Source organism: Enhydra lutris, unplaced genomic scaffold (genome assembly GCF_002288905.1).
Source record: "Enhydra lutris kenyoni isolate GAN:26980312 unplaced genomic scaffold, ASM228890v2 scaffoldscaffold26, whole genome shotgun sequence".
NCBI classification, from domain to species: domain Eukaryota; kingdom Metazoa; phylum Chordata; class Mammalia; order Carnivora; family Mustelidae; genus Enhydra; species Enhydra lutris.
The window spans coordinates 9,492,856-9,512,682 of record NW_019154110.1 but is presented as its reverse complement, the minus strand read 5'-3'; the positions used below and the strand labels follow the sequence as shown (position 1 = coordinate 9,512,682).

The window sequence follows — 19,827 nt, the reverse complement described above, 5'->3', positions numbered from 1 at the left end:
ACTCCCCTTGCTTGTGTTCCCTCTCTCCTGTGTCTCTCTCTGTCAGATAAATAAAATCTTATTATCGCTTCTTGGCCTTTTGGCTAAGATCAAGTGTAAAATCTTAAAAAAAAAAAAAGATCAAAGGAAGGCAAAGTGAAAGAAGGGGAGCTATTGCAAGTGATTGCAATGGTCTAGGTGAGAGCTAACAGCCTAAATTAGGATTGTGGCAGTAGAAATGGAGAGGTGGCATATGAAAGGCAGGTGAGGAATGTGATGAGTGTCAGGGATGGGTAGAAGGTGTCAACATAAATAAAGAGGAAAACTGAGGCAAGCTTAAAATTGTCAAAAAGATGAGTTTATTTAGCAATAGCATAGGAGTTGCCATTCAAGACATGCAAACTGTAGGAAACAACAGTGAGTTTCTTGAGGGTTTGGGGTTGACTATATATATGGGCAGGGAATGTAAGGAGAGCTCAAAGACTGTTAAAATAAAAAACAAAGGGAGACCAGCTTTGAAAATTCACCAAGCAGACAAAACCAGTCCAGTCATACAAACAAAACTCAATCCAGCTTCTTTTGCAAGATCATCCCCACCTGGGTCATTTTTTGTTCATACCTCTGGAAACCATGAGCAAAACTTCCTAAGGCTGATATGAGACAACCCCTGACCAACTCCCTATCATTGAAGAAAATTCCAATGTCAGCTTTCCGTAAACCACAAATCAATGGGAACTGAGTCTCTCAGTCCCTAAGTTTTATTTTCCTACAGGTGCATGTGTGAGATTCTTCATGTTATATCCTCCAGTTCCATTTTAGATTACAATTCCTTCATAAAGGACATGAAGAAATAAAAGGGAAGAATGAAGAAAAATGGAGTGTTTTCTGTACCAGACCTATTGAGGATTTCCATTGTACTTTAGGGACATGGGAGGTTAGACAGTGAAGATAATGGGTCTTTCTTTGCATGTGCTATTTTTCTCCCTGGTTTCCCCTTCCTTCCTCATTTCTCCCTCTCAACCTGGTACATTCTTACTTGCAGGTTCCAGCCCACATGCCACCTCATTTATGAAATCTTATTTTCACGAGCATAGTTATTGTCACTCCTCAGAACACCCAGAGCACACTGTTCATCTGTTGTTAGCTCTCCAGCGTGGTGCTAGGGTATAGTGGCCATACATTCGCGGCTGTTCAAAGAGTTGAATGAGCACATAGAGAACATACAACAGAGTCCTCACCTGATGTTATTCTATATGTCATATTGCAGTGAATTCATACATGTTTTCCTGGTCTAGACTGTGAGCAGGACATGTGTTTCATTCTGGCCAACAGTAACGCTGCATGGCAGTGCTGGTAAATGAGATTTGGAATTAGATCGACAGGGTTTCAAATCCCAGCTGTTACTTACTAGATGTGTAGCCTTGAGCTTTAGTTCCCGGAATTCAGTTTCTTCATTTATAAGATAGTGAAAAGAATGCATGTCTTACAAGTTGCTATGAGGACAATTTGAGACAATCAAAATTGCATAGCTGGCCCAAAGAAGGCAATCACTAAATGCCAGTTTTTATTGTGACATGTAGCCCCAGAGCATAGCACCACATACAGAACACAGTAAATGCTTCATAATTGCTTATCAAATGAAAAATGGACATGGTACTGCAGGCACGATGCTAAGCTCTTTAAGTACATCATCTCATCTCATTCTCACAAGAATTGTACAAAGAAGGCACTATTATGATCTCCAATTTGAGCAGAAGCCATCTGATGCTTAGATTTACATAACCAATGTCTCACAAAGCTACAGAATGCTAGAGCAAGGATTTCAATATCTTTGGTGCTCAGAAACAAAACAAATAAAAAACAAACAAACGGGGGCACCTGCGTGGCTCAGTGGGTTAAGCCTCTGCCTCAGCTCAGCTCATGATCCCAGGGTCCTGGGATCGAGCCCTGCATCGGGCTCTCTGCTCAGCAGGGAGCCTGCTTCCCCCTCTCTCTCTTTGCCTGCCTCTCTGTCTACTTGTGATCTCTCTCTCTCTGTCAAATAAATAAATAAAAATCTTTAAAAAAAACAAAACAAACAAACAAAACTAACTGAATAAGAGAATGAAGGTTGGGGTCTTAGCCAGAGTCAGGTATTGGTGAGGGAGAGCCAGCACTGTTCCTCTTGCTCACTGGGCTCACCATAGTCTTGGAACCATCTCTGTGAATGAACTGAGAATAGATGGAGGCCGGTATTTGGCAGTTTGTGTCTAGTATGTGCAAGGGCTGTAGCCTAACTACTCCTGTTGATAAACTGAAGTACTTAGTGAATAAACACATCTTAAATAAACTGGAGGCTCTAGTGTTTAGCCGATTGGCAACAGCACGGCCAGATCACTTTCCCAAGAGCTAAGAAAAAGCATTGTCCAAGCTACTGATTTCAAACCGTTTTGTATCATGGACCTTTGAGTTGAGCTTATCAGAGTCAGGATATGAGATCCTCTCTGACCTGATAACCTAACCATTCATATCCAGGGGGGGTTAACTAGGGAAATTCAAAGAAGGAAGAGAAATTTCCTCTGCTCATCATTCACATTATCCCTCTTTCTCCCAATTTGCACTGAAAAAGGAGGAGGAGGAAGTGAAGGAGGTGAAGGAAGAAAAAGGGAGGAAGAGGAGGAAATAATCCAGTTCCTAGTTTCCTGCCCAAATAATGTTCTTTTTCTTTACTGGTAAAAAAAGGGAGATGTTTAGGTAGATTTCTGATTTTGAAGACTCCTAAGCAATCCCAAATCCCAAACTTGAAAGACATCGGAAGGAGTAGGAGCATTTGTAGTGGCAGACCTGGCTTTGAGCCCCCGCTTTTCCCCTTATGGCCATGTAATCTCTGTTTCCATGTGGTATGCCACATTCCCAGCTTGATCCCCAGCACCCCAAAGCACATATCCAGTAAATGATGGTCATTTTTCTCCTTCTAAACAAAAGTAATATCAGAAGGATTTCAGTGTGAGAGTGAGGCTGAGAGTTAAGGCAGGTAACAGAACTAAAAGTGAGACCAAATTTGGAAGTGAAGTCAAAAAGCTGGAAGCAGGCCTTTGGAGTTCATTCTGTTGCTGTGCTGATGGTACATCATAGCATCTGTTCTGTCTCCCACCCTGGAAACTCTGTTCAGCCAAACAGGTACAAAGGGTAATGCCGGTGAAGCAGAACTTGGTAGGAACAGTAACCTCAGTTAATTTAAAAAACTAGGGACATCCAGAAGCCTACTTGAGAATGTCATGTCATGATAAACAAACTGAAACAAACACACAGAGCTGTTTGATGGTATGATTTAGAAGGAGGCAAGTATATTCGTTTCCCTTGGCTGCCAAAACAAATTACCACAAACTTGGTCGTGTAAAACAAGAGAATTCTCTTGCAGCCAGAAGTTCAACATCAGTTTCACTGGGCAGAAATCAAGGTGCTGGCAGGGCTCCCTCCAGATGCTCTAGGGAGAATCCACTTTGTACCTCTTCCAGCTTCCAGGGACTGCTGGCATTTCTTCTCTTGTAGCCACATTGCTCACTGGACTCTCTGTCTCTTTGGTCCCACTGCCGCCATCTCCTTTGTGTATACCACATCCCCTCTGCCTCTGTCTTAGGAGAACACTGGGTTTAGGGTTCATCCAAATGATTGAGGATAATCCCCTCATTCAAGATACTTTCTTAATCACATCTACAAAGACCTCTTTTCCTTACAAGTTAAGACTTACAAGTTCATAATCATAATCATGGTGGCTGTTATTCAGCCAACTGCAAGAAGCTTGCTCCAATTTTTTAAAATTTTTTTTTATTTTTAAAGATTTTATTTATTTATTTGAGAGAGAGAGAAACAGAGATAGCGAGAGAGAGCACAACCTGGGAGGGGAAAGGAGAAGCAGACTCCCCGCCGAGCAGGGAGCCTGACTAGGGGCTCAATCCCCAGACCTCAGGATCATGACCTGAGCCAAAGGCAAACACTTAACGGACTGAGTCACCCAGGCGCCCCAGAAGCTTGCTGCAATTTAACCAGCATCCCCAAATGAGGTAACTCCCTCATCTGTTTATTTTTTTTCATTTAATCGGGTTGTTTTAATTATAAAAACAATTGATGTTCAGTGTAGACATTTGGGAAAGACAAAAAGTTAAAGAAAAACAAAAAGGAAAGGAAAAGAAATTAGATTAAAAAATCACGCGTAGGGGCGCCTGGGTGGCTCAGTGGGTTAAAGCCTCTGCCTTCGGCTCGGGTCATGATCCCAGGGTCCTGGGATCGAGCCCCGCATCGGGCTCTCTGCCCAGCGGGGAGCCTGCTTCCCATCCTCTCTCTCTGCCTGCCTCTCTGCCTACCTGTGATCTCTGTCTGTCAAATAAATAAATAAAATCTTTAAAAAAAAAAATCACGCGTAATCCTCTCACCCAGGAATAGTCAGCCCCTCACCAAGGAGCATTTTTTCTAGGCTGGGTCTTGTGCCCAACAAAAAGGAAGAGCAGGAAAAGGAAGATAACGGTAGATAGGAGAGAACAAGTGATTTGGAGGGCAATGGAATATGCTGGCAATTCTCATAACGGATATGTACAGGACAGCCTAATTTAAAATAAATGTAGAACTACGAAATGAAGAAATGATGTCAGCTGGGGCAGGAGATGCCTGTATGCGGATTGGCAGACACGACACTGTTCTTCAGAGGGGGGAAGTTTAGCTTTGGCCCCTCACTTGAAAACCCCTGAATGTGTCCATTACCACTTCATTCACTCCCAGAGGTCAGAGCCTGGCTTGCTAATCTGCCCTGTCATAGGCTTTTCTCGAGTCCTTATCAGCCTTCCTCAGTGGGTCAATGTTATGAAGACCAGGGGAGTCTGGCAGAGTTCCTGCTCCTCCCAGGCTGATATCAAAGGGCAGCAGGAGCTGTGACAGAAGGCAAATATTCAGACCAGAGCCAGATGAAGCACTGAAACAACAAGAGGAAAAGCAAGAGCATCAGGTAAAAAAATAATAATAATTTTTTTTTAAATCTCATCCTTCTCATCTCGGGGGTAATTTTTGTCTGAGAACACAAAAGGTTTAGTAAAAGAGTAGCTAACTTGTAAACTGGTAAAGGACAGCGAGTGAGTAATTTGGGAAAGTGTAGAAAGGATGTTCTCATGAAACTAGAATCTGGAAAACTTTGTATCTATCATAGTCGTTATCGGCACCCAAGCAACATCCATGAGACTTGGCAGTCCAGAGAGTATAGGTCTGCTAGTTCAAAAGCAATTGATTTGTTCTGTGGGACCCAGACAGTGGAAGTTATAGGAAGACAAATTACAGCTGAAAAATCAGGAAGCCATTTCTTTTTTTTTTTTTTTAAGATTTTATTTATTTATTTGACAGACAGAGATCACAAGTAGGCAAAGAGGCAAGCTGAGAGCAAGGGGGAGGCAGGCTCCCTGCTGAGCAGAGAGCCCGATTTGGGGCTCGATCCCAGGACCCTGGGATCATGACCTGAGCTGAAGGCAGAGGCTTTACCCACTGAGCCACCCAGGCGCCCCATAGGAAGCCATTTCTAACACAACTGTCAGAAAATAGAAGAATCTAATCTGAGAAGCAGCGAGTTACTGATTGCTGGAGGTGTTCAAGCAGTTGCTGGAAAGCAATTCGTTGGGAGTTGGGAATATCATAGAGAGGACTTAAGAATCAGACAAAAGGGGGGCCCTGGCTGGCTCAGTCGAAGGAGTATGTGACTCTTTATCTCAGGGTCATGAGTTCAAACCCCATGTTGGGTATAGAAATTACTTTAAATAATTTTTTTTTTTAAATCAGATAAATGGTTAGGCTGGAAGATCTTTAAAGTTCCTCCAATACTTCTGTGATTCTATTATGTGAACAGAATGTTATCAGAAATTTCTCTAAGAGCCATACTTTTTACATTTACCTCCAGAAGATGCTCCTGGATGAAAAAACAATTCATCAGGTTGATTCTGGTTTGCCTGGAGGAAGTGAGAAGGCAACCAAGAGCAAACTAATGGCAGAGGAGGGTAGCCATCCTGCAGGATGCCCGATTTTTCCCCCTTGGTGGGTATAAACAACACCCACATGGCCTCTGCTTGGTGAAGATCACACAGAAGAAATGGCTTTCTTCTCCTAGAGGAAGAATTTTCATCTGGGTTAGTAAATATTTTGTTTTGCAATTAACAAAAAGCTCAGGGTGTTGTTTCTGAAACATTTGCTGCAGAGCCCTGATTTCAGTTTGGGTGGCTCTTCTCTGGTCTGTGAAGCAAAAAGGAGATTGACTTAATGACTATGTCCCAAAGGCTCAGGTCTCTTCCAAGCCTCAGAGGTTCCCACGGCACAGGGCAGAACTATTGAGGAGGGAAAGAATACTCTTGCTCCTACCTCACACTCTGTATGGAAAGATGTATTGAAGAAATGTATTTTTAGAAGAAGCTTTGAGGAGCTACACTGATTTCTGCCTTTGGTATCAATAGACATTCTTTCAGAAGTAGAATTTTTTAAATGTATAAAATAGGACCTAAAGAATACCAAGTTTTATATTTGTTTTTATAGCAAGATCTTCTACATCACATATGCCCCAGAACTATTCTCCTTTAGTTCTCTATTACCTTCCTTCCTTTCTCCTTTGAATTATAAATAAGAGCATCTTCTAGTTTTAACCTCTGTTTCTGCATATTTTCTAAAAACTTGCCTTGGCTCCTGTGCCAACTCAAGCCCTTTAGATCTGGGCTCACTGTTGATGCTTTCTGATTCTAAATGAAAAACAACTAAAAACTTCAGCAATGTAATTTTTCTTTGATGGGAAAATATTAAGCATTCATCTTCATCTATGCCCATTCATGCTGGAAAGGCTCAGGGTCTTGGCAAAGTTGTTAGAGATCAGTAATATCAAATATTATTTCTAATATTAAAATGGATCTCCCAAAATTTATGACTTTGAAGAAAATATTGTAATTGCTGGGATTCTTGTTAATGTAGAAACAATGTTTCTGTCCAGGTTATTTACTGGAACCCCCTTCTGTTACCTGTTTGGAGCGCTGAGGGGCCGATGGGATGGCCAGCCTCCAGACCGACATGGAAATGCTCTATCCCGAGACAGTTGTACATGTGGGCAGGGTGACTTTTGGAGAAGAGAACAGGAAGAAGATGACCAATGGCTATCTGAAAAGAACTGAGAATAAGAAAATCATCCAGGCCATGTGTGCCCTGTTAAATTCTGGAGGGGGTATGATCAAAGCGGAGATTGATGATAAAACCTACAGTTACCAATGCCACGGGCTGGGACAGGATCTGGAAACTTCTTTCCAAAAGCTCCTTCCTTCCGGTTCACAAAAATACCTTGACTATATGCAACAGGGGCACAATCTCTTGATTTTTGTGAAGTCCTGGAGCCCAGATGTTTTCAGCCTCCCCCTCCGGATTTGCAGCTTACGCTCCAATCTCTACCAGAGAGCTGTGACCTCCACAGTCAACCTGAATGCGGGCAGTTCCCTGGAGCTCCTCAGAGAGAAGCAGTCTAGAGCCCAAAGAGGGAGACCACGGGTGAAAGAGCTCAGTTCTCAGAAAGTTCCCGACAGAGACATTCAGGAAGAGGAAGACATGAGGACATCTGCCTCACAGTTGTTTCAAAAGGACAAACTCATGTATAAGGAGAAACTCAATTTTACTGAGTCAACCCATGTGGAGTTTAAAAGGTTCACCACCAAAAAGATCATTCCCCGGATTAAAGAAATGCTGCCTCATTATGTTTCTGCATTTGCCAACACCCTCGGGGGATACCTCATTTTTGGGGTAGATGATAAGAGCAAAGAAGTATTTGGATGTAAGAAAGAAAAAGTGAACCCTGACTTACTAAAAAAAGAAATAGAGAACTGTGTAGAAAAGTTGCCAACGTTCCACTTCTGCCGTGAGAAGCCACAGGTGCATTTCACTACCAAAATCTTGAATGTGTACCAGAAAGACGTCCTGTACGGCTACGTCTGTGCGATTCAAATAGATCCCTTCTGCTGCGTTGTATTCTCAGAGACCCCGGATTGCTGGATCATGAAGGATAATTCTGTCACAAGGCTGACGGCGGAGCACTGGGTGGCCATGATGCTGGCTGTTCAGTCAGGTAAAACAGAAGGGAAGTTGTAATCCCGTCCGCGGGGAGGAGCCCCTTCTGTGTCTTCTGTGGCTGTTCCATCAGGTGTTTTAGTTGAAGCATAGAAAGCTATTATGCTTGCAAATATTCTCCCATTACAGAGTTTTTAAAAAATATATTTTCAGTTCCAGGGTGCCTGGCTGGCTCAGTCGGTGGAGCATGCAACCCTTGATTTCGGGGGCGTGAGTTTGAGCCCCATGTTGGCTGTAGAGATGACTTTAAAATAAAATCTTAGAAAAATATATTTTTCAAGTTCCAAAGACTCAGAATATGAACCTTTGAGGTCAAGAAACGCTTGGATGTTAGTCCACTTTGGGAAAGTTATCTCATCAGCCATGAATTAGTGAAAGTTCTCTCTTATGCACGGTAACTGCCTATTAAAAGAATTTTGCAGGCTGATATCCCTAGTCAAAACGTGCACTGACAATGTCACTCTAAAGATGGTATTTGAGAGAAACGCTGTTTAAGGATGACTCTGCTAATTCTTTCAAGGGAAGCTTGTTGACAAACTTGTATGATTCCTGTAACATTAGGAACTAACACCTTTAACCAGCAGGCTTGGGACACCAGCAGGTGGCAGGGGGAACCATGCAAAAAGGAGATGCTCGGCAGATCTGGTGGTGGGGGAGGTCGACTTCCAGTGGTTTCACTTCCTTTTCGGTTTGGCTGGGAAACAGCCCTGGTGATTTCTAATCAATCCGTAAAGGACCTACTGACTGAAAAAAGCTTATCAGTTCGCCTTCATGGTCAATATGTTTCCAATTTGATTAAAGAAGCTGGGATCAAGACTTGAGTGATTTTGCTGGATCATCCTCTCGTCCCAAGTTTGAGTTTACTTTTCTCATATACACACACACCCCAAACTAGAGATCCTGCCACTTTCTGTTCCATCTATACCTTGAATGGGGGGCTTAAACACATTATAACAACATGAAAAAAATACTGTGCTTAACTTTTTCTGATCTTCCCCCCCACCCCCGCCTTTCCTCTTAGGGTTAACGCAGAATCAGAATATCAGAGTTAGAAGAAAATGTAGGGGTCATCAGCTCACTTTGGCACAGGATAGAGGACAAATGACTTGCTCAAGATGAGTCACAGTGACTTTGAAGATGGGTGACGCCGCTGGAGTCCCCAGGCTTCTTTTCCTAATATATGTGAACTGTTTGAGGCATAGAAGGTGTGAGAGAGGCTCAGGCACGATGCACAGCAGATGTCAACAGCAGTACGAGAAATAGAAAGCATTTTCTGGGGCACCTAGGTGGAGTCGATTAAGCATCTGACCTGATTTCGGCTCAGGTCAAGATCTCAGCGTCATGAGACTGAGTGAGCCTCAGTGCTGGGTGTGAAGCCTGCTTAAGATTCTCTCTTTCTTCCCCATTTAACCTCACTCCCTCTCTCCCCCCCTTTAAAAAAAAAAAAAGAAAGAAAGAAAAGAAAAGCGTTTTCTTTTTGATCTGAAACAACTTGCCATTATTTGTTTAGCAACTGCCAGTTTGACCACTGACTCCAGCTTTCCCCTGTGCGCCCCAGTTCCAACAGCACTGGGAAGTCCATCATCTCCCATGAAAGTCCTAGAATTTAAGAGACCTCTACAACAACGTCTGTTTCCAGGTATTCCTTTTTGATTTCCACTGAAAGGACTGTTTTCTAAAATTGAGTTGGGGGGCGCCTGATTGGCTCTGTCCGTCTAGTGTGTGACTGGATCTCCGGGTTGTATTTGAGCCCTACGACGGGCATAGAGTTGACTAAAGAAAAAAAAGGAAAGAAAAAGAAAAAATTAAGTTGGGAGGAATTGGTAGTAATTAGTCCAAGGCTTTCTCCTGAGAGGAGGTTAAATGTAGGATTCAGCAGATATAATGGCCCTGAAACAATAAACATGATGACCCTTGCTTCTTAGTTGTTGTATCCACGCTACATTTTTGGGTGCTTTAGGGTTTCCAGTCACATATGGTTTTGTGTTCCAAATTTGAGAGAATTTAGTCTAAATTCCTTAAGTCTATACCACAGGAGAACTGCCCCCTGGCTTTCCAATAAGAAGATGGTGAGCCATTGGGTCACCTGGCTACATCCTAAAGCAGGGCTTCTCAATCTGGAGACTACTGACATTCGGGCTGGATAATTCCTTGTTGAGAGGGGCTGCCCCATGAACTGTTGGATGTTTAGCAGCATTCCTGCCCTCTACCCACTATAGATGCCTGTATCCCTGCTCTAGCCATGACAAAAAATATTCTAGATGTTGCCAGAGGTCCCCCGGGGGCAAAACTGCCACAGGTTAACAATCAATGTCCTGAAGGCAAGTTCTTACTTCCCTGAAGCATCAGGTACATACACACACACACACACACACACAGAGAGAGAGAAAGAGAGAGAGACCTGTAGCAGGAGGGAATACCTTCCTAGCAATAGCAGGCCACTTCCGGTTGAGGAGGGAATGCCAGCAGACTTTTCTGTGAGGACTCCTCCTTGTCGCCTTCCCCTACACAAGCTGCCAGAAATAGGAACTTTAGAGTCCTGGCCTGTGAAGAGAGGGGGTGCTTTCTTTTAAAAAATATGAATTAATTTTTAATTTTAATTCCAGTATAGTTAACATACAATGTTATGTTAGTTTCAGGTGTACAATACAGTGATTCAGCATTTCCATTTACTACCTGGTGCTCATCAAGATAAGTGTCCTCTTAATCCCCTTCACCTAATTTATCCACCCCCCCCAACCCGCCTCCTCTCTGATAACCATCTGATTGTTCTCTGTAGTTAAGAGTCTATTTTGGGGGTTGTGTCCTTTTCCCCCTTTGTTCATTTGTTTTGTTTCTTAAATACTGCATATGAGTGAAATCATATGGTATTTGTCTTTCTCGGACTTATCTCACTAGAGATAAGTCTCTAGATCCATCCGTGTCATTGCAAATGGCAAGATTTCATTCTTTTTATGGCTGAATAATGTATTATATACCACATCCTCTTTATCCATTCATCTATTGATGGACACTTGGCTGTTTCCATAATCTGGCTATTGTAAGTAATGCTGCAATAAACATAGGGGTGCCCATATCCCTTCCTATTAGCGTTTTCATATTCTTCAGATAAGTACCCAGTTTTGTGATTACTGGATCTTTCTAGATAGGTCTCCCAAGGCAAGGGAAACAAAAGCAAAACCAAATCATTGGGACGACATCAAAATAAAGAGGGGGTGCTTTCTTTGTACCCAAGGAAACCCATAGTTCCATGGCTAGATTCATTTCTTCCTCTGATGTTGCAGGAATACTTACAATATGCTTTTGTAAATCTTAATTAGTAACTTCTATTTCTTGCATTTTCAGTGACACGGGAAGAGATACAGTTTAAACCAGAATCCCTCTGTAAGAAGCTCTTCTCAGATCATAAAGGACTCAAGGAATTAATGAAGACACAGATATATCCTTGTTCTCAAGGGATTGTGGTATTTTCTAGAAGCTGGGCTAGTGATGTTGGCCTAAGGAAGGAGCAGGATGTCCTGTGTGATGCTCTTCTAATAGCAGTGAACAGTTCACTGATACTCTATACGATCGTAATAAACCCTGGTTGGAATGGAGGGCTTGAGTATGCCCGAAATACTGCTCATCAGTTAAAGCAGAAACTGGGAACTGTCGGTGGTTACACAGGGAAAATGTGTGTTATCCCGAGGCTGCTGTACCTGTCCAGCACACAGCATGGCCCTGATGAAATCCCTGTGTACTATCCCACATCCTACAGGCTTGCCACCAAGGATGACATGGAAGACTTGTTGCAGGCCCTTATCGTAGTCTCACTGTGTTCTAGATCCCTTCTGAGTGACCAGCTGGGCTGTGAATTTTTCAGCTTGCTCATAGAGGAGCAGTGTGAGTGGCTTTCAGAAAGCCTTCAGGAGACACGAGAATTGTTCATCCACTGCTTTCCAGGAACCAGGAAGACAGCCCTGGCCATAAAGATCATGGAGAAAATTAAGGATTTGTTCCAGTGCAAACCTAAAGAGATCCTTTATGTTTGCGAAAGTGACTCCTTAAAGGATTATGTGACGTAAGAGTTCCACTAACTCTTGGTTAAAATAAACACTTTAAGTCAGTCTTTTCCCCAGGATCACCAAAGTTTAATTTGTGTTTTTAGTTTTAAGACTTTGCAATGCCTTAGCTGCCCAAACTATAGACTCATTTCCAAATGATCAGGTAGTTGAGCTACAGATGGGTACTTTGCAATGCTCGGGCTTAGACATCCCATTACAAATTAGCCAACTATCCATCACTTTACATTTTTCTAGCTAGTAACATCCCTCACCCCTACAATATCTAGCCTTAGCTTTAGGAAAAGAAGAAATAAACTTATCTTGTTTTATATATACTTTTTGCCTGATACTTAATGCTTTAAAATCATAGAATATTTTAATTCATTAGGCATGATACCTAACAGGAACTTAAATTTAAATACCATTTGATTTTGTTTATAAAATATTTTCAATCATTTGACTTCTTCTGAACCAACAATTTCAGAAAACATGCAAATCTGCCTCTGATTTAAATCTTTACCTTTCAATTTAGTGAAAGAAATCAGTTATTATACAATCCAACAAATGAGGGCAAACTCATTGTAATTTTTTATTTGGTTTACTTATTTATTCAATACATCTTTTTTGGGCACCACCTATATGCTAGGAATGTGTACATTTAGGGTTAGTGGGTGAAAGACATATTGAAGACCAGGCCATAAAGCCTAATAAAGGAGACAAAGGAAAAAAATAAGCAATGTGAGTGTTGTGCAATTAGTATGATAATAAAGATATGCTTATCTTTTTTTTAAGTTTTTATTTATTTATTTGACAGGGAGAGAGAGGGAAAGTAGGAATGGGAGAAGCAGGCTCTCCACTAAGTAGGGCACCTGATGCGGAACTTGATCCCAGGACCCTGGGACTCGATCCCAGGACCCTGGACTATGACCCGAGCTGAAGGCAGACCCTCACCAACGGACCACCCAGGTGCCCAAGATATGCTTATCTTAACTTAGGCTGGAAATTAGTCAATAAATAGTCCCCAGGGAAGGGGATCCTTGGGCAAACTCTTAAGAAGTCAGTAGAAGTGGATAGAATGAGGGCTTTTAAAGCAAAGGGCACACAGCAAATGCAGAGGCACATGAGAGAATCAGAATTGTGGGTCTGACTGGGCCATTGAGGGAGGGGGGAAGGGGCAGGTGATGAAGTTGGAAAGGAGGTAGATGCCAAATTATGGAGGATCCTCATAAACCGAGCTAAGGGCTATGCAAGAGACAAATCCAGCAAGTATCTATTGAACTCCTAGGATGAGGGGACTAACAACAGTGCTCTTCTTCAAGAAGTCTACACAGTCCAAACTGGTAGAGAACATGAGTAGCTGTGATTCAAGGCATAGGGAGTAAAACCCCAAGGACTGTATATGTAAATCAGGAAATCTGTAGGAATGAGTGATATTCCTTGGATCCAAATTAGAGGAGGCAAGAAACAACCAATTCATGTAGCCAAGTTATATAAATATAGAATTTTTTAAAACAAACTGGGTTATATACATTTATAAATTTATATATATTTATAATACAGTTATATATTAAACTTGGTTGTATCTTGCTTCCTCTAATATACTGAAACATACCATAAAGGAAAATTGAGCTGAGGAAACACAGTAGCAGTTCCAGAGAGACATAGCCCTGCAGATTTGTAACCCTACTTGACATGTCACAGAACTCAAGAACCTCCTGATATTTTCCTTACCAAAATCTAGAGAGGCTTTGGTTTTGTACTATAAGTAAGTGGGGGAAATAGGACTTGCTTTAAAGGAATTTGTACTAGCTCATATCTCTTTTGCACATAAAATTCTGTCTCTAGGGACCTGTTCTCCAGCTCTAAAAAGGACAGAAATTTAAATAGTGGTAGTAACAGGCATAAATTACTTTTGAGATTTCCTCTGCATGTAATAGGCTTGTCTTCAGAGATTACCAAGCTGCAGAAAGAGACTAGTAATAGAAATAAAATCTCCTACCTGGGTTCATTTCAAAAAGTTTCCCATAAAGATTTACTTAGATAACCTCAAAGAGTAAGGTTTGCAATTATATATTATTCTGTCTGTCAGGTCACTTTTAAGTAGAGAGGGTTTTATTGTGTTCAAGCTGCCCCAGAATCAGGGAGTCAGACTCTAGGTGAGAACTAGCCTCTCATTCCAGTCTGCTTAGTAATGAACACAGGGCATTCTCTTGCTTTATATGCCTGAAACCTTATTTTCTCTTGCATCCTTACAGCCAACAAACCACCTGCCATGCTGTGACCCGGAAGACCTTCTTACAGGGGGAGTTTCTAAAGATTAAACACATAGTGATGGATGAGACTGAGAATTTCTGCAGCAAATATGGAGACTGGTACCTGAAGGCCAGGAGCATCACCCATCCAAAGGTGAGGGGAGCTGGAAGTGAAAACCTTCATCGTGGAATTCTCTGGATTTTTCTGGACCCTTTCCAAGTCCGTCATGCGGATATTAATGGCCTTCCCCCTCCATCTGCTCAGTTTCCTCAAAAAACAATCACCAACGGGATTCACTGTGCTCTCGAAATAGCAATGGTCATGAAGGAAGAAATGAAGAGAATCAAAGCCAATCCGCCCTCCGGCATGTCCCCAGACACACTGTCATTGTTCAGGGAAGCTGCCTACGAGGAAGCAGCACGTGCCCAGGCTCTGCCTGGGGTGTGTGAGACAGAGGCTAACCTGACTATGGAACAGATTGTGAAGCGGGTGGCAGAAAGGTGTCACGAGCTGTTCCAGTGTGGCTATGGGCACAAAGACATTGCGATTCTGTGCAGGAAAGGGGAGGACAGAGGACGCTATGAGCCCGCACTGCTGAAAGCAATGGAATTATTTGAAACCCGTGGAGCAACCAAGGTTGTGTTCAGCCAGGCCTCCGGGGTTTGGGGCAGTCACATCATTTTAGACAGTATTCAGCAGTTTTCAGGCCTGGAGAGGAATATTATATTTGGGCTTAGTCCAGAATGCGCCCTGTCAGAAGAAGCTCATAAGCTCTGCTTTGCTTCTCGAGCCATTAAACACCTCTACCTGCTCTATGAAAAGAGGGCCGCTTTCTGAAAATTATTTTCACAATACAGGCAGCCAGAAAGAGCAGAGTCCCTTCTCCCAGGCAGGTGGCAGCAAATCCTTCTCACGTATTATCAGTGAGGAAATTGAGGCACAGTAAGTATGGCATGGAGCCACAGAAATGTCTCTAGGGATTGACCCTTCCCCTGCATGTGCTGTCATTGTCCTCTTCCCTGTCCACATCACGTCCTGCCTGTACAGTCATAGCAGACTGTTGATTGGTCCCTTGCCTCTGGTTTTCCTACTCTGGTCCATCTTTCAGGGACCAGAGGTTGTCCTAAATAGAGAACAGAGTGTGTGACATCCCCTGCCAATGTATGGGCAGTGAGTCCCTGAAGTCTTTAAGCCAAACCAATTTCCAGGTCTTTCCATGCTGTACCCTGACTTACTCTCTTAATGTAGCCTTTGTTCTATGTCCTCTCCCAATATGTCTAAGGCACCCCAGCCTCGCTGGCCTATGCTGGGAGTGGGAGGTAGGATGCCCTCCAGGCTACTAACTTTGACTGGGTCTCTCAAGGGCAACACCTTGGTCAGACCTCCTACTGGCCATGGGTCTCAAGCTTTATGGGCCCAGAACTTGATTTCCTCTTTTCACTAAGTAGGGATTAATCTCTTGGGAGTGGTTTTATGCTAATCAAATTCACAAAAGACCAATGCACTCACTCACTCTGTCAATTCACAATGAGGACTGTAGTAATATATGGGCCAGATACTTTAGCTTATCAGTCTATTCAATAGTAACATAGGAGGCCAAATTATATAAGCATAGCTTTGCAGCAATGGTAATCTCATTCAAATGTATGAAGACTCCAAGCATTGTCAGACTATTGCAATCATCTCTAAAATAGGAATATCTTGGGGGCGCCTGGGTGGCTCAGTGGGTTAAGCCTCTGCCTTCGGCTCAGGTCATGATCCCAGGGTCCTGGGATCGAGTCCTCCATCGAGGTTTCTGCTTGGCAGGGAGACTGCTTCCTCCTCCTCTCTCTGCCTGCCTCTGCCTACTTGTGATCTCTCTCTGTCAAATAAATAAATAAAATCTTAAAAATAAATAAGTAAATAAATAAATAAAATAGGGATATTTCCACCACAGGGATTAGACAGGTCCAGTTTACAAAACAAAGCAAATTTAGAATGCTGAGGGTGGCGAGGTAGTCCATATCCTCTGCCTCAGATGAAATTTCTCTTCTCTCCTAGTTTCTAAAGTTTCCAGGTTGACCACCAGCCTTCCCCCTCCCTCCTCCCAACACACACACATATTTTGCTCCCATTCATTCTCCACATGTAGATACATTCACCTTGGCTCAACACTGCTTGTACTCTGCTGCTGGCCTGGGAAGTATTCTGCCTCTAAGAGGTCTTTGCACATCCCCAAGCTCTTCTGCTATGACTTGGTGTTAATGTTAATCTAACTCTGAGTTTCCAGGGAGCCTGGAGGGCAACTCTACCACCTCTACCTCCCATACACACGCCTGGCTCCTGGCTGTGCTCTCTTCTCAGCCTTCAAACCCTCGTCTGCCCCTCTACCCGCTGAAATCCTTGCTTGTCAGTCAAGTCCTTGTTCAAATGCCCAACTCCTTAAGTAAACTTTCACCATCCTCCTACCTTAAATTTGGTCTCTCCTTTTGCGGCCCTTCTGTGGCTTAAAAGACTTTTGATGATAATGCCGAACTCGTTCTAAACGGCCAGAGATGGAGCTGTTGGCATCGTCAGATCACTGAATACCTTTCTGTCATGGCTTCTTTCCAAAGTATGTGAAATAGAAATAAAAATCAAAGTTCCCTTTCTCGGGGCTCCTGGGTGGCTCAGTGGGTTAAGCCTCTGCCTCCGGCTCAGGTCATGATCTCGGGGTCCTGGATTGAGCCCCGCATCGGGCTCTCTGCTCGGTGGGGAGCCTGCTTCCCCTTCTCTCTCTGCCTGCCTCTCTGCCTACTTGTGATCTCTCTCTCTCTCTGTCAAATAAATAAAATCTTAAAAAAAAAAAACAAAAAAAAAACAAAGTTCCCTTTCTCTAGTCAGCTCCCCCAAAGAGCGAAGCAATCTCGCTGTTCTGTGAGGATATTTACGTTGCTTTTGGAAATATTCTAATTTCCAGATTGTTTTAATTTCTGGAAAGGTTTAGGACAACCTTATTGATACTGGGGAGTCATGAATGCAAAAGAGAGTGTGCAAATAGTCCTCTGGCTATAATTTCAGATAAGACCCATCAGCTTTCCAAGAGGTGGGAGAGCAGACAGGGCTGGAAAAGCATTCACAGCAACCTTTCTAAATTGCTCAGGCCACCAGATGGGCCAGTCTGAACCCAATGGGCAGCTGTCTTGACGTATGGATTGAAGAAAACTTCTCCCCTGCTTCTTGCTGCTTCAATTCCTCCTTTTTATGTTTCCTTGGGGTTTGGGGAGTACTTTGGCTGGGAGAGATTGAGTTTAACAATTAATTAGCTTCCAATGAAGCAAAAGATACCAGTGCAGGAACATTTGGATAATGGGAGATGTGTGAATTCTCTAAAAATAATTTAAAGAGCCAAAAGTGGAGAGGGAGTAGGAGAACAGAAAAAACAGGGACCTGCTACATTTAATCACAAGCCTCAGTACCATTCAGCTTTTTAAAACTATATGTATGTATTATATTATTTGATAAAATAATTCATTTTTGAAGGAATTGTTTTCTATATCAAATCGGAGAGTCTATCAGTTCTCAGTTTCCTCAAATGGCTTAGTCTGGCTTAAAGTAGAAAGCCTAACTCAGTGGTTCTCAACCCTGGCTACTCATTAAAATCATCTGCCCAGGGTCAGAGGGGCTTTAAAAATACCTGTGATCTGGGGTGTTTGGGTGGTGCAGACGGTGCCGTCGGTTGAGCACCCCACTCTTGATTTCAGCTCAGTTCTTGATCTCAGGTTCGTGAGTTCAAGCCCCATGTTGGGCTTCACACTGGATGTGGTGCCTACTCAAAACAAACGAACAAACAAACAACCTAGTGATCAGACCAAACACTCAACCAATCAAATAAGCGTCTCCAGGCATGGGCTTGAGCATCTGCATTTGTTAAAAGTCACCCAGATGTTTGTAATATGCCACCAGGTTAAGAACTATTGAACCCAAGTCTGTTCACTCTGTCCTCAAACATATGTCTGCACACATTTCTCTTCCTATCAGACTGTGGGCTTCCTGAGAGTAAGGATGGTCACTTACACATCTTTATTTCCCCAAATGCCACTAGTGCAGTGCCTCAAATGTGGCAGGTGCTCAGTAATTATTTGTTGAATGGACTTGCCTTCAGAAAATCAGAATCTGCTAGAGACAATGCCTCTATTCATTGAAATAGATAGCTAATTTTGGAGACTTCAAAGAGGTCAGTGTGCAGAATAATCAGCACTGAAATAATGAAGAATAAGAGAATAAAGGAATTTAAGCTGTTTTTAGAAAGGGGCAAAATTAAAGGTCCAGGTTACTGGAAGTTCATTAGATTTGAGTTTGAGATTTGGCACTGGCGGGGGCTAAGAGTAATTGACTTAGAAATGTAAACTTTTCTACATACTCTCAATATACTGCATAATACTATTTGTTTGATGAAATAACTTACCTGTGATAAGCATCTAAAATTTACTTTAAAAAAGAAGGGTGATATAATTCTATTATGCAAATTTGAGAAACGGACAAAGACAAAATAAAAAGTTCTTATCATCTCGTTATCCAGGCATAACTTTTTTTTTTCATTTTTGCTTATTTATTTGCATTCTTCTTTGATATACAAAAGTAGTATGTTATGATCCAGTTGTACAATCAGTTTTCTATCCTGTGTGCATTTTTTCCTTTGAACATTTTTGTGAAGCATTGTCGTAGATTGCATTAGTGTTCCCAATCCTCCATCACTCTCCCTGCTATACTCTTTCTAGTTCCTAACTCTAGATCAGGAGGATATTTCCCACCCCCATGGTGTGCGTGTGGCCATGTGACTTTATTTGACCAATGAAATGTCAGTTGTTGTGATGCACACAGAGTCTTTACCATTTCAGCAGTCAGCCTGCTCTCTTGGGCTTCTTCTCTGGCCACACAAAGACTAGGTTTGGGCAACCCACCAGTCACTGATGAGTGACAGATGGGAAGAGGGCTTGGCACTCAGCCAATGTTCAACTGATCCTGACTATGTTAACTGAAACCCAGCAGACCTACAAATGCCTATGTGAGAAATACATGGTTATTATCGTCCGCCTGAGATGTCAAGGTTTTTGCAGCAGGTTATCATAATTTTAAACTATTAAAATTAAGCCAGGCACATAGGCATACAGCCTTTTCTTTCTTTGGTATATTTATAAATCCCCAGAGAGGACATTCCTGGATCAGAAAGGTGGCCTAGATAAAAGACTCACCTCATGGGGCGCCTGGGTGGCTCAGTGGGTTAAGCCGCTGCCTTCGGCTCAGGTCATGATCTCGGAGTCCTGGGATCGAGCCCCGCATCGGGCTCTCTGCTCGGCAGGGAGCCTGCTTCCTCCTCTCTCTCTGCCTGCCTCTCTCCCTACTTGTGATCTCTCACTGTCAAATAAACAAATAAATTCTTTAAAAAAAAAAAAACAGAGTGAGTGCTGTGAGAATGACAAATTCCATT

General features: G+C 42.6%; 1 protein-coding gene across 1 annotated transcript; it reads left to right on the top strand.

Moving 5' to 3' along the window:
- The first annotated feature begins 7,020 nt into the window (after positions 1–7,020).
- Positions 7,021–15,752, top strand: LOC111151771 (protein SLFN14-like). The gene is made up of 4 exons (XM_022509967.1): positions 7,021–8,080; positions 9,593–9,721; positions 11,428–12,142; positions 14,381–15,752. Exons 1-4 carry the CDS (start codon positions 7,021–7,023, stop codon positions 15,213–15,215), a joined length of 2,739 nt encoding a protein of 912 aa, XP_022365675.1. The 3' UTR covers positions 15,216–15,752.
- The last annotated feature ends 4,075 nt before the right edge of the window (positions 15,753–19,827 follow it).